Raw genomic sequence first — 15,272 nt, 5'->3', positions numbered from 1 at the left:
TTTTGTACAGCGTTCAGACCTAGTGTAAACCGAGTGCTGCAACCTGATTGGCTGAATGTGATACACAACATCTGGGTCTAGCATTTAGCCACTCTAGCATGGTGGTGGAAAATGGTTTCATCAAGTCTCCATATTTTCACCATTAAATCAAGTTAAGGAAATCTACACCTTTGCAGCCTGAATGGAGAATGTTTTACGTACGAACCAGTCCGTGGGGATAGGTGTAGAGCCGGCTGCATAGATTCCTTTTGGACGGTAAGTTGAAGCAACTCAATATCGCCATTTGCCAGCCTTTCGGCAACAGTAGCCGATGTGAAATGACTAACCAGGTTGAGACAAGGAGAGGGCCTGAAAGAACAGTGTTATACATACACAAAACCATAACACCAACTATTTTATTCTACTTTTATTTAGTTTCACTTATACTTTTCTCTCATAACTGTAGTTATATGAAAAGGGGAAACATTTTATTGACTGGCCACAACAAAAAATTACAAAAATAAAGTGGGAGATGCACTCAGGCCACAATCTTATCAAATGTACATCTTGTACACAATTGTGGGGCAGGAGGGATTAACATTTCAATAATGATGTACATGATCGTTTATGTACATTCAACAGAGTTTTACGTTCAAAAGCTTTTCCACAGTCCAAGCATTTATAAGGCTTCTCGTTTGAGTGTGTAGACATGTGTCTCTTCAGGGAGTCATGGTAGTTAAAGCTTTTGTCACAGAGGGAACATGAATACGGCTTTTCCCCTGTATGAGTCCGGTAGTGCGTAGTGAGATAATTGGCTTGAACAAAGCCCTTTCCACAGACGTTGCACTTGAACGGCCGCTCTCCGGTATGGTATCTCGTGTGTATCCTCAGTTCAGCTCTCGACCTGAAAGCCTTATCACAACTCTTATGATTGCATTTAAAAGGTCTCTCCCCCGTGTGAATCAGATCATGCCTTTTCAATGCATTTGCACAAACAAACTGCTTGCCACAGTACGTACACGGGTAACGCACCCCGCCATGCTTAGTCTTCTCGTGGTTCGCACGGGAATTACTAAGCCTGAAGGGTTTCCCACAATGGCGACACGGGAAACGACACTCTGTGGATTTTTCACCATGGCTATTCTGCATGTGTTGTTTCAGGTCAATGTTGGTACAGAAGGCCTTACCACACTCCCAGCAGAGACAAGGCCTGTCGTCAGAGTGCCTTTTCTCATGTTCGACTAGGTCGTAATTGTAGATGAATCTCTTTGGACACTGGGAGCACTGTAAGGGGAGGTTCCCGGTGTGAACCATCTCGTGTTTGATGAGTGAATGGAACTTCTTGTAGCTTTTCGGACAGTGGGTGCAGACGAACGGTCCGCTGAACTTATGGACATCCAGATAGTGTGTTCTGAGGTTTGTAAGCATGAAGCTCTCCTCACACATGCTGCACTGAACGGGCCTGTGCCAAAGCTTGTGTCTGGTTAAAGTTTCTAAGTCAGGCAATACCTTCCTGCACCCTGTGCAGTAGAGCGGGCCGTGGATAAGTTTGTGTTTCCTCAGTTTTGATTGGATCGTGAATGTCTTCTCACATTTGTCACACTCAAAACGTATGTTGAAGCTGTCGAGCTCAGCAGCGTCAACTGTCCGAACCTTGCAATAGCGTCTGAGATGGACCCTCAAACCTCCGCTGTGTATGAACTTCATCCCACACTGAGGATGAGGGCAGGAGAAAGGGCGCTCGCCTGAGTGAGTTCTCATGTGATACTCAAAGGCTCCAGCAGTCACGTATTTACCACAAATACAGCACATATGTTTTGGTTTTTGGAAGGTTTTTCGGTTTGACTTCTTTGCTGTGCTGGAGCACTTTGGTCTTTTGATCTGGCTGAGTTCTGGGTCATAAGATGGGTCCTGGGGAGCACTGGTGGAGGATGAGTCACTGTCCTCAAGTGTTGCCTCAAGAGTAACACCACTGGACGGCTCTGTGTCTTCTCCCTCAGCTGACGGTTTCTGGACTGCTTTCGCTTCTTCGAGTGAATAGTGACGATTCGCAGAGTGAATCTTCATGTGGGTACTCAAGTAGCCAATGCGATGCACAATCTTGCCGCACACCTTGCACGTTCTACGGTCTATTGAGGATTGTGCGAATTCTGCCTCACACATAGTAAACGGAGCACTACTGCCCTCTCCAGAGGGAACCTCCTCTTGTTGCCCAGTTCCAAACAGACATGACTTTCTGTGAGTTTGCAAAGTGTACAAGTGCTTGAAAGTCTTCTGACAATTGCGACACTGATAGGTGCGACCGTTCTTATGGGTTTGCATGTGCTTTTTCATGTCTGAAAAGCGGGATAAGACACGTCCACACACTGTGCACATATTGGGGTTTTGGGGTGTTTTAACTCTCTTGCAGACACGTTTTTTCTGTTCTGAAAATTCAGTTTTGGTTTGCTTCAATTCTCGTGCTAGCAATATCTTCATCTTACGCCCCCTGTTTCTTCTCACTGGTTTTAAGGGCAATGTCAGGTTACCAGTGTCAATCCTTTGTAGCTCCACTGAGGGCTTGTGAAGCATGGACGATATGATCGTATCAGACAGGTCTATGCTTTTCATTTGTGGAGGGCTAGGTGTTCGGTGTTTTTTCCCATCAGGTATGCCACTGGCGTCATTTCTTTCTCTTTTGAGCCCTTTGAGTTTATTGGTTTTGACTAAAGGCGCCATCTTCCCATCTTCCCCTAAAACCAACACTGTTTCATACACTGGTGCCACCTCTTCAGTCTCAGCAAACTCTGAATGATCTTCTTCCTCATCATCATTAATAACTGAGGATGCTTTTTCCTTTCTCTTACATTCCACCCTTTCCTCTTCTATTACATCCATACTTGTCCCGGGTTCCATCTCTGTGTACTTTGCCAGTGTTGCAGAGTCCACCTCCAACTCTTTGGTGAATGTATCCATAAAGACGTTCAAGGATGATACGTGCGTTTCTGAATCTGTCTGTTCGGTTGCAATCACCACCCTTTCTACTGGAGGGAGACAGAGAGCTGAGAGAATGCAGTCCCCATCGGAAGAAGACAGAGTATCTAGAAAGGGAAGAGGATAAATAACTTTGTATAGTGAAAATGTTTTTGTCCCTACAGAAGAAAAGCCAACATATACATGGGTCCTGTGAAATTGCCTACCATGGTTGTCCAGCTGGCCGAGGTCTCTGTGGTACTGAAGCAGGGTTTTCAGCTGCTGAGGGTGAGACACTGACTCAACACATTCCTCGAGAAGAGAGGGGGAGTCGCTGAGCAGCAAGGCAGCCTGACAATGAGGAATACAGAGTTAGAAGGAATATAGGTAGAATTCACAATTGCGTAAGTGTCAAGTCCATGGTTCCTCTATATAATTGTATTTCTACTAGTACCTGTTGGAAGTTTGACACAGGAAGTAGCTTCTCCAGTCTCGAAAGGAATTGCCACATGAGTTTCTGTATGGCTGCATCATAACTGGGACCAAATTCTACAGGAAAAACATCCTAAAAGAGAGTTTTTAAAATTTTATTATTTCACCTTTATTTAACCAGGTAGGCCAGTTGAGAACAAGTTCTCATTTACAATTGTGACCTGGTCAAGATAAAGCAAAGCAGTGCGACAAAAAAAAAAGTTACACATGGGATAAACAAACACAGTCAATAACACAATAGAAAGTATATATACAGTGTGTGCAAATGTAGTAAGATTAGGGCGGTATGGCAATACATAGGCCAAAGTGGCAAAATAATTACAATTTAGCAATTAAACACTGGCGTGATAGATGTGCAAGTAGAGATAATGGGGTGCAAAGGAGCAAAAAATAAATAACATGGGGATGAGGTAGTTGGGTGGGTTATTTACAGATGGGCTGTGAACAGATGCAATGATCGGTAAGCTGCTCTGACAGCTGATGCTTAAAGTTAGTGAGGGAGATGAGTCTCCAACGTCAGTGATTTTTGCATTTAATTCCAGTCACTGGCAGCAGAGAACTGGAAAGAAAGGCAGCCAAAGGAGTTGGCTTTGGGGATGACCAGTGAAACAAACCTGCTGGAGCACGTGCTGCTATGGTAACCAGTGAGCTGGAGATAAGGCGGGGCTTTACCGTGCAAAGACTTAGATGACCTGGAGCCAGTGGGTTTGGCAACGAATATGAAGCGAGGGCCAGCCAACGAGAGCATATAAGTTGCAGTGGTGGGTATTATATGGGGCTTTGGTGACGAAACGGATGGCACTGTGATAGAAAATTGGATGTAGTCTGAGTAGAGAGTTGGAGGCTATTTTGTAAATGACATCAAAGTCAAGGATCGGTAGGATAGTCAGTTTTACGAGGGTATGTTTGGCAGCATGAGTGAAGGATGCTTTGTTGCGAAATAGGAAGCCGATTCTAGATTTAATTTTGGATTGGAGATGCTTAATATGAGTCTGGAAGGAGAGTTTACAGTTTAACCAGACACTTAGGTATTTGTAGTTGTCCACATATTCTAAGTCAGAACCATCCAGAGTAGTGATGCTAGACTGTGTTTCCTAGCCTCAGTGCAGTGGGCAGCTGGGAGGAGGTGCTCTTATTCTCAAATGGACTTTACAGTGTCTGAGAACTTTTTGGAGTTTGTGCTACAGGATGAAAATTTCTGTTTGAAAAAGCTAGAATTAGCTTTCCTAACTGCCTGTGTATATTGGTTCCTAACTTCCCTGAAAAGTTGCATAGCGTGGGGGCTATTCGATGCTAATGCAGTACGCCACAGGATGTTTTTGTGCTGGTCAAGGGCAGTCAAGTCTGAAGTGAACCAAGGGCTATATCTGTTCTTAGTTCTACATTTTTTGAATGGGGCATGCTTATTTAAGATAGTGAGGAAAGCACTTTTAAAGAATAACCAGGCATCCTCTACTGACGGAATGAGGTCAATATTCTTCCAGGATAGCCGGGCCAGGTCGATTAGAAAGGCCTTCTCGCTGAAGTGTTTTAGGGAGCGTTTGACAGTGATGAGGGGTGGTCGTTTGACCGCGGACCCATTACGGACACAGGCAATGAGGCAGTGATCGCTGAGATCCTGGTTGAAGACAGCAGAGGTGTATTTAGAGGGCAGGTTGGTCAGGATGATATCTTTACTCATATTCCTATGAGTAAATGAATATGAGCCATCTCCTGAGATGTTTCATTTGTGGAAACACACAGCAGTCACATGGAAATGACCCACAACTATTCCATACCCACTGACCTGGAAGAAATGTTCCCTCTCGTCTGGGTCTTTCAGAAGGGTTTGAACCAGCCCCAGGAAGTTGGATTCAGATAATCCCACCTCTGCATCAGTCGCCTTAAACACAGAATATAATTGTTTCCTTAAAATCAGGACATCCTAAATGATAGCTTTTCATTTAGACTGCATATGTTTTTGACATAATGGATCAGTCATATCAGAAATATTTATGACTGACAGACATTAGCGGATTCTCTGCCCGTGAGGAACTCACTTGTGTCCTCCAGAGAGGTGTAAGGGTCTGTATCCTGTCCAGGTGTGGCTGAATGGTCTGGAGGTCTGTGAATGGCTTCGAGAGACACAACTCCAGGACCAGCTGAAAGCAGAGCAAACCAGTCAGAAAATGTAGAGTGGAAGACATACATGACTAAAAATGTTCATCTCATCTTTCCCCACATGAGCACTAGTTCCGTCCCTCCCTCCCTCTCACCCGTGCTCGAAGACCCAGAATAAGTTGGGCCCTCTGACTGTCATTCAGAAGCTCTGGAACCATCTCTGTAACCATGGTAACAAACTCCTCCAGCATCCCATAATCCATCACGTGTCTCTGCTGGATCGTTTGCCAGATGGCTGCTGAGACCAGGCGCAGTGGTGGGACCATGAGGCGCAGAGCGGGGAGAGGAAGAGGTGGAACTGAAATAGAGAATTTGGTTTTGATGAGGACAGCAATGCATTTGTTAGAACTGATTCAGTTACGTTCAGGGTTGAACAATGCAAAAATGAGTGCTAGTGGTAAAAATAAAATGTGTTTGAGCCAATACAAGCCAGATCGTTCTGACCTGAGATTCTGGCAGTAAATACAAACTTTCAGGTCGGAACGCTCGGCTGCCTAAATGAGGGAAGTGTGGATGGACGCGATATGGCTGAGAAAACGTACCTCATCCAGAGATTAAAGATGTCGCTGTACTCCTAATTATCCTATTATCCAAAATGATATTTCAAGAAGATTGAAATACGGCTAGTTCTTAATTAAAACTGCCTTTGTCCTCATGCTAGGTAGCAGAAGCCACAACAGCTATTTTGGAATGACACGTTGCGTTGAGCAACAAAGGATAGTCAGACAATCAGGCTCCTTTGTTGTTCAGCACAACATTATGTGCCATTCCAAAATGGCTGCTGTGGCTTCTGCTACCTAGCATGCGGATGAAAATGGCAGTTTAATTACAAACTAGCAATATTTCAATATTCAATTTAGGATACTTAGGAGGACAGCGACATCTTCGATCTCTGGATTGAGGTACATTTTCCCAGCCATATCCCGCCCTGCACTGTCCACCTTAACCCTGAGACCCAACATTGGAAAAACAAGTTTCCTAAATTGCATCCTGTATAGGTCCAATTATTTATTTTTTAAGTCAAACATTACATAGTGCATCTCCTTAGACCCAGATGTATCCATTAGTAGTATTTGTTATGTGTCAGTATATTTGTGGCATCATCCCCCAGTCGGGGAAAAACCCACTCAGTTTTTCCCGAGTTCCAGTTGTTTTTAACACTGCAATTGTTATCTTGGTGCTGTTGAAAATTGTGTTTTACCGGAATAAAAAGTCAGCTACCTGAGACAATTCTCATCTGGCTATAACCTACCTGCTGAAAATGAGCTTACAATAGATTTGATTTTGACTGTTCAGGTTCACTATTGACAAGTTTTGCTTTATACAAAAGTGTATACGGTCATTTTTAGATGAACAGGGTAAAGTTGATAATTTCATGACGAGGAATCACTTTTTCAAGGTGCACTGCATGGCCAAAGCGGGAGGTGAAAAGAATCTCAACTTCCAAACGTTCAAAACCATTTGATTTCAAGATGGGGAGGTGAAATCCAAAGCTGTACTAAACATTGGGGGGGGGGGGGGGGTGTAATTGCATCATTTCCAATCCCCAATATATTTTGTTATAATACACACACACTACCAGTCGTAAGTTTGGACACACCAACTCATTCAAGGGTTTTTATTTTTTTATTACAATTTTATACATTGTAGAATAATAGTGAAGACATCAAAACTATGAAATAACACATAAGGAATCATGTAGTAACCAAAACAGTCTTACACAAATAAAAATCTTATATTTGAGATTCTTCAAAGTAGCCACCCTTTGCCTTGACATCTTTGCCCACTCTTGGCATTCTCTCAACCAGCTTCACCTGGATTGCTTTTCCAACAGTTTTGAAGGAGTTCCCACATATGCTGAGCACTTGCTGGCTGCTTTTCCGTCACTCTTCGGTCCAAATCATCCCAAACCATCTCAATTGGGTTGAGGTCGGGTGATTGTGGAGGCCAGGTCATCTGATGCAGCACTCCATCACTCTACTTCTTGGTCAAATAGCCCTTACACGGCTGGAGGTGTATTTTGGGTCATTGTCCCGTTGAAAAACAAATGAATGTCCCACTAAGCCTAAACCAGATGGGATGGCATATTGCTGCAGAATACTGTGGTAGCCATGCTGGTTAAGTGTGCCTTGAATTCTAAATAAATCACAGACAGCATCACCAGCAAAACATCCCCACACCATAACACCACCTCCTCCATGCTTCACGGTGGGCACCACACATGCAAAGATCATCTGTTAACCTAGTCTGCATCACACAAACACATGGCGGTTGGAACCAAAAATCTCAAATTTGGACTCATCAGACCAAAAGGACAAAATTCCACCGGTCCTAAGTCCATTGCTCGTGTTTCTTGGCTCAAGCAAGTCTCTTCTTATTGGTGTCCTTTAGTAGTGGTTTCTTTGCAACAATTCGACCATGAAGGTCTGATTCACGAAGTCTCCTTTGAACAGTTGATGTTGAGATGTGCCTGTTACTTGTCCTCTGCAGAAGTAACTCTGGGTCTTCCTATCCTATCTTGGAATTTATATGGCACAGCTGTCAATTTTTTGGTCCTTAAAATGAAGCTGGTATACTTTATTAAATAAATTTTTTAAACCAATTTTGGTCTTTAATGCAGGGCCGACAGACAAGTTCTTTACTTTCACCCCCTTCCATTTTTGCGTGAATGCTGCAATTAGTTGGCTGTAATTTTGGTAAACATGTCCACATATTTTTTGTTAGCTGCATGTGTGACAACACTACCAGTCCTATTTATGATATCCCTTAAAGATTACACTTTTTTTGTGAAAAAAACGTTTTTGTATATTCATTTGTATTTTTGAGTTTAACCACAATATTTGTTGTATTTGTTCTGTCTTTACTGGTGGATTAAACTGAAATTGCAACCAACTTTCTATGGCTTGTTTTAAAAAGAGATATTTTGGGAGATTATTTCCTTTTCAAATAACTGAAAGAGAGAGGTTGTAATCTGAATAAAGGGAAAAAGGCCTTTCTTGAACATGGGGTGAGACATTCTTACTAATTTTCTAGAGAATCAGTTTGGATTTAAGAATAGCTTTTGTATGACTGAAACTGTCAGTAAGAGGTCTAATGCTTTAATATTTAATAATTTCTGCCCACCGAATTCACATTATATAAAATGTCCCGTTTAATTGTCTGGCCTGCCGTTCCAAATAAGTGAATATTCTTTGCTCATAAAATCATTTAAAAAACAAGTCACTATGTGTAGGCAAGACCATAAGCAAATAGGTAAACTGGGATATGATTAGAGAGTTAATCAGAGTGATTTTTCCACAAATACAGGTATTTTCCTTTTCATGGTAGCAAAATCTTACCTATTTGTTGTAAGATCATTTCTTTCAGGATATGTAGAATACCAATAAAATGGTCTGACTCATGTGGTTAACTACACAGTAATGTCAATTTTTTAGTGGTCCAATATGTAATATGGTTGTAAAAAGTATCTAGATAACTTTAGAGAGTTGTGGAGGGATCCAAATTGTGGATTTAAAAGAAAGCATGAATCAGCGAACAATGACCTTTGTTTTTAAGCCGTTGATATTAATTGTTGGTTCTGATTTTAATAGCTAACATTGATGGCCATAATAAATAGATATGCTGATAGTGAGCAACCTCGTTTTGCTCCTCTTGACAGTTTAATACTTTGAGAAGTAGCCATGAATTACTATTTTACACCTAGGGTTACTAGACGTATGTTTGTTGTTGAACGCTGAAACCTGAACTAAAAGACCTCTGTTTAAAAGCTGACAGTGTTTTTATATTATTTTATTTTATTTTGAATCCTGCGTCTGTTGGGCTAAATTGCTGTGAGCACTGCTATCGGTCCCGGGATCCTGCCAGATTCCATATAGGGGGAGAGGCACGAAAGCCCAGCTAGCCTAGCTGGCTCGGCGGTCGCTATTGAACGTTTCCAACATTGCAGGAGCTGCGTTAACTTTGTTCCGAGACAATTTGGACCGCGTTGACTTTCAATTTAGCAACTGCTTGCGGAGGACTACAGGAGCGAAGTAGCTACTCTTAGCAAGCAAGTAGCAAACCTACATAAGCTACTGGGGAACCCACACCCACCTACTTTTTCTTTCACCCCAGTTTATTGAATCCGATGGCTCATTCATCACAAAGCCCACTGATATTGCAAACTACTTTAATGACTTTTCCCATTGTCAAGATAAGCAAACATAGGGATGGCATGCCAGAAACAAAACGCTGACACTACACATCCAAGTATATCGGACCAAATTATGAAAGACAAGAATTGTACTTTTGGTGGGGGGGGGGGGGGGGGTGTTGACCAGATACAATGCTATTTTACAGTAAGCACATTGACAACAGAATTTCAGCATGCTTATAGGGAAGGACACTCAACAAGCACAGCACTTACACAAATGACTGAGGGGACGGTGAAGCAACAAACATTGGCACACACACAGATTTAGTAATGTAGATATGTGGTAGTGACGTAGTAGGGGCCTGAGTGCACACAGTGTGTTGTGAAATCTGAATGTATTGTAATGTTTTAAATTTGTATAAACTGCCTTAAATTTTGCTGGACCCCAGGAAGAGTAGCTGATGGGGATCCATAATAAATACAAAATACATAACTTTAACCCATTTCATAAAATATGCACCAAAATTGAAATATTCCAGACATTTATAAATTACAGTCATACTTTATCAACAGCCTTTTCAGCTATGAATACAAAGCCAGGTTTCCCAGATTTTTCATAGTGTTCTATTGTTTCCAGTACTTGTCTTATATTATCTCCAATGTATCATCCATGTAAAAAACCTGTCCGATTAGGATGAATAATATCCAACAGTAGCTTTTTAATTCTATGCGCTATGCATTTTGCTCAAATTTGTAAGAGGCCTCCAATTTTTTCAATGGACTAGATATTTATATTTACAATTATCTTCAGTTAGTGGAGATAGGGATATACAAAAAATGTGCTTAAAGTACTTTGATCTTACACGTGATCTTTCTTGAATAAGTTTCCATTTCTTTTTCATCCAACTCACTCTGTGCCTCTATGGTACAGTTTATTGCTATCTGTACCATGAGTCCTTCCATTTCCTTTTTAAAATATGGACTTTTTCTACCTGAATTGCTTTTGTTTTAGTACTGAATTGCATAGCCTCTAAAGACATTTAAAAAGTGTCCTATACAGTAAGGTGATCTGCTGTACCTATGTCTGAAAAAGTCTGTTATAAATTCTTTCCTAATGAACTTGTTTTTAATCATCCAATAGGCTTTGATGATAACATTTCCAATATCCTCACCCATGTGGAAATTCTGTAAGAGTAATATATGCCAATTATTTGATGGTCTGACCGCATTCTGTCTCCAATCAACACTGTATACACACATATCTCACTAGGTCAGGATATTAAGCCTCCATATATCTACTAGTTCCAATATAGCCATGACATTCGTGATTTCCTTAAGTGCATGAGGGTGATAGTTTGTAGAGTGATTTCCTTTGCGGTCCATTTCATGCATTTAAAACCGTATTATAATCTCCCACCATAATAGTCTTGTATTGATTGTAGGTTTGATAAGATATATTTTCAAAGAAGCATGGATTTCAGTTGTACAACTGACTAGGTATCCTCCTTTCCCTTTCATCATTATTTGGACCGTATAGATGTATTTATTAGGGATCCCATTAGCTGCTGCCAAGGGGTCCAAACACACCAAAGCACCCACATTACATATAAAACAAAACACAGTGACCTGTGTTTGTCCTGAATGAGCTAAAGATAACAGTACATCATAAAACATCACCACATATTCACACCACCACCATACAACAGTGTCTCTTCAAAGTCCCCGTTGTTCCATAAGGTGTATTTCTTCCTGCTTTTTAAACCTGGTTTTCTCCTGCTTGCATCAGTTACATGATGTGGAATAGAGTTCCATGTAGTCATGGCTCTATGTAGTACTGTGCGCCTCCCATAGTCTGTTCTGGACTTGGGGACTGTAAAGAGACCTCTGGTGGCATGTCTTGTGGGGTATGCATGGGTGTCCGAGCTGTGTGCCAGTACTTTAAAAAACACACAGCTTGGTATATTCAGCATGTCAACACCTCTTACGAAAACAAGTAATGAAGTCAATTTTTTCCACTTTGAGCCATTAAGAGATTGACATGCATGTCATTAATGTTAGCTCTCCGTATACTTTTAAGGGCCAGCTGTGCTGCCCTGTACTGAGCCAACTGCAACTTTCCCAAGTCCCTCTTTGTGGCACCTGACCACACGACTGAACAGTAGTCTAGGTGCGACAAAACCAGGGCCTGGAGGACCTGCCTTGTTGATAGTGTTGTTAAGGCATAGCAGAGCTTTATTATGGACAGACTTCTCTCCATCTTAGCTATTTTTGCAAACTCATGGTCAAAATACATTGATACAATCCAGGATTACTCCAAGCAGTTTAGTCACCTCAACTTGCTCAATTTCCACATTACTCATTAGGAGACATCACGCCTGTAAACAAATTAGTGTTCAAAAACCATATTAATAGATAGATTTTTATAAATAAAGTTTTGTTGTTGCATTTAACTGCTGAAAATGCTGTTATCAAGGTAATTTCCTTAATAGGTGAAGTCAAAGGTCACCATGTGGGAGAAGTCAGAGCTCAGGAATGATAATTAGTAGTAATTACCAGCTGGAGGGGCGTTCAGGTGGATTTTCCCTGTTTGTGTTAAATACCTCCTTCCCACTTCACTTGGTTATGCACGCAGGTTTAAAGTTAAATAAATACAATTAAAAAAGGTAGGTTTCCCTGCTCAGGCATTACATGCGTCAACCAATGGTTGCATGCTACGTCATCGACTGCGCAGTCAGGCAACAGATTGCTATAACATAATGGTTAGCTGATACGTAAAATACAATTACGGGCGTTGTAAGATCTGGCATGCGTCCGCAACGCCAGCCAAAGGATCGCGGCCTAACTCTGAGGTTCAGATGTAATTGCTGCCTAAATCAGGTCGGAAAAGTCTGGTTCAGATATATAATAATATAATATTGCCAATACATGACTAGCTTGTTGTATTTATTAGGTAAGAGAATAAGCTAATAAAAAGCTATTTGACCCGCACTGTTCCCTAAACTTAGCAAATAGAAAAGGAAGTGAACTTAACTGATAACGTTAGCTAAATAGCTACTATAGCTAGCTTGTCTGTACTAACTAACTAGGATCAGAATGATTACAAATTGTACTGCATTTTACCATTTTTTACTGAAATGTGTCCTCTCATCGTGCGATCCAAGCTGCAGTCACGTCTATACTTAAGAACTGGGGTGACGTAAGGTTTATCAAAGTTCTTGAATGTGAAGCGCCAAATATTTTCCTCTTCCTCCCTGGAAGCGGGTCATTGCTAGAAGGGATACAATTTATGTCGACGTGATGTCAAATTCCCGCGAGAGTTTGAAATTGGCCTGCAAAAATTGGGACTTCGAAATGTTCAGAATCATTCGGTATACTGAACAAAAATACAAACGTAACATGTAAAGTGTTGGTTTCATGAGCTGAAATAGAATATCCCAGACATTTTCCATACGCACAAAAAGCTTATTTTCTCTCAAATTCTATGCACAAATGTGTTTACATCCCTGCTAGTGAGCATTTCTCCTTTGCCAAAATAATCAATCCACCTGACAGGTGTGGAAAATCAAGAAGCTGATTTCAACAGCATGATCATTACACAGGTACACCTTGCGCTTGGGACAATAAAAGGCCACTCTAAAACGTGCAACACAATGCCACAGATGTGCCCAATAATGTTTGTACCCTGTTTTGTGTTGCTATGTTGCTACCATGCTATGTTGCTACCATGCTATGTTGTTGTCTTAGGTCTCTCATTATGTACTGTTGTATGTTTTGTCCTATATTCTTATTTAATTTATTTGTATTTTTAATCCCAGGCCCCCATCACCGCAGGAGGCCTTTTACCTTTTGGTAGGCCATCATTGTAAATAAGAATTTGTTCTTAACTGACTTGCCTAGTGAAATAAAGGTTAAGTAAAATAAATAAATAAAGATGTCTCAAGTTTTGAGGGGGTGTGCAATTGGCATGCTGACTACAGGAATGTCCACCAGAGCTGTTGCCAGATCATTGAATGTTAATTTCTCTACCATAAACTGCCTCCAACATCATTTTAGAGAATTTGGCAGTACGTCCAACTGGCCTCACAACTGCAGACTGCGTATATTTCTGTCTGTAATAAAACACTTTTGTGGGGAAAAACTCATTCTGATTGGCTGGGCCTGGCTCCACAGTGGGTAGCCTTGCTACCAGTTGATAACCATTGCTATGAATGCTAAGAAGCCAACCTTACTGAAGCATATATCACTCGTTGGCCTATCCCTCTGTGCTGGCACACAATCCCCACTAACATGGACAACCCTAGAGTTGACACACACAACTTTATCCATTGCAACTACACAATCCTCTATCCCATGCATCTCCAGCACACTTCCCACATTTTGGCATCTCCCTCCTACAAACTGCTGCCGCATGGCCATAAACGTTGCACCTGAAACAGCACAGTGGATTCGGCATAAAAGCTCTAACAGGATGATATATCCTAACATGACTTTGTCTGGTAAAGACTCTGACTCAAAACTTAAAAGGACTGTTAGTGACTCCTCTGTTTCACCACGTTCAACACTGGGTCTGCGTCGCACAAAACGGCAGGCATCACAAACACCAGGAATCTTCAACTTCAATTGCTCCACCTCCACACTTAACACTACCCCAGAAATCACTCATTTTAATGGCGCACTCTTCCTAAAGGCAAAGCAAGAAACATATTAACCCAAGTTGCGTAACACAGAGAACCTGCTCCCTCTGGTCAGAAGAAACACAAAATAAATACAGTATCACAACAGGTTACCTTCACTGATTCAACTGCACCCAAGTCCTTTCCCGCCCACCCTGAAACCACAAATGTATCTGCCAAAAGGCAAGGATACGCTTTGTCCAAAAATTTCACTCCTACTGGACCAGATTCTTCTATATCATGTCCATTGATGCCAGGCTCAGGTTCTGAGCTCTTCACCACACCTTCACTTAACTTGCCTTCATTCACTTCCATTTCACCTCCAGAACTTGGTCTGGTGCACGGCTCACTCTGTTTGCACTTGACACCAATTTTCTTCAACAGTCCATCTCCATTTTTTAGCGCTGTCTTCCTGAAATTCAAATCCAACCTCTGCTTTCCTCATTCTCTTCAACCTCTTTTCCCTTCCATTCTTCCTCAGAAATCCACCTTTATTTGTCCTTGTCCCAATACTCCTCTTCTCCCGACTTTGCTCGCGGCCCGGTTGCATCCCGATGTAATTGAATCTCATAATCGTCTTGCTCACCTCGAAAACGTGTTTCCTCCAGGCGCCAACATTTTGAGAGCATGAGCAGTGGCCACACAGAAAAACGAGACCCAAACTCAACTCTGTTCTACTGCCATTGCGGCGGAAAACCTTTAGCTCTCCCCAATGGGATGCTACCGAGAGGATCCCGAGTTATGCCAGAGACAATTAGGACCCAACCAAATTTCATCAGAGAACCAAAGACAGACTTTCATGGTGAAAATCACTACAGTCACGGTTGTCCACAACAATCGGATGTTCTGGTTTTCAGGGGAAATGGAAAGAAAGCCTGTGACGC

The 15,272-nt window shown here is 41.7% G+C and overlaps 1 protein-coding gene across 1 annotated transcript; it reads right to left on the bottom strand.

Moving 5' to 3' along the window:
- Positions 1-391: 391 nt before the first annotated feature.
- On the bottom strand, positions 392-13,005 carry LOC129828996 (zinc finger protein 420-like). The gene is made up of 7 exons (XM_055890377.1): positions 12,836-13,005; positions 5,679-5,881; positions 5,463-5,564; positions 5,210-5,305; positions 3,386-3,496; positions 3,159-3,282; positions 392-3,059 (listed from the first exon to the last, which is right to left on the bottom strand). The coding sequence occupies exons 1-7, from the start codon at positions 12,861-12,863 to the stop codon at positions 574-576; spliced, it is 3,150 nt and encodes a 1,049-aa protein (XP_055746352.1). The 5' UTR covers positions 12,864-13,005; the 3' UTR covers positions 392-573.
- Between the last annotated feature and the right edge of the window lie 2,267 nt (positions 13,006-15,272).

The sequence above is a fragment of the Salvelinus fontinalis genome, chromosome 30, assembly GCF_029448725.1.
Source record: "Salvelinus fontinalis isolate EN_2023a chromosome 30, ASM2944872v1, whole genome shotgun sequence".
Taxonomy (NCBI): Eukaryota; Metazoa; Chordata; class Actinopteri; order Salmoniformes; family Salmonidae; genus Salvelinus; species Salvelinus fontinalis.
This window is presented reverse-complemented; position numbering and strand designations above follow the sequence as displayed.

Bases quoted from the DNA above. Each gene is read 5' to 3' on its own strand.
- LOC129828996 (XM_055890377.1), bottom strand. From the start codon at position 12,863: ATGAGAGGACACATTTCAGTAAAAAATG. The intron at 5,882-12,835 runs GTAAAATGCAGT...TCTCTATTTCAG, and splicing joins ACACATTTCAGTAAAAAATG to TTCCACCTCTTCCTCTCCCC. The intron at 5,565-5,678 runs GTGAGAGGGAGG...CTCTGCTTTCAG, and splicing joins TTCTGGGTCTTCGAGCACGG to CTGGTCCTGGAGTTGTGTCT.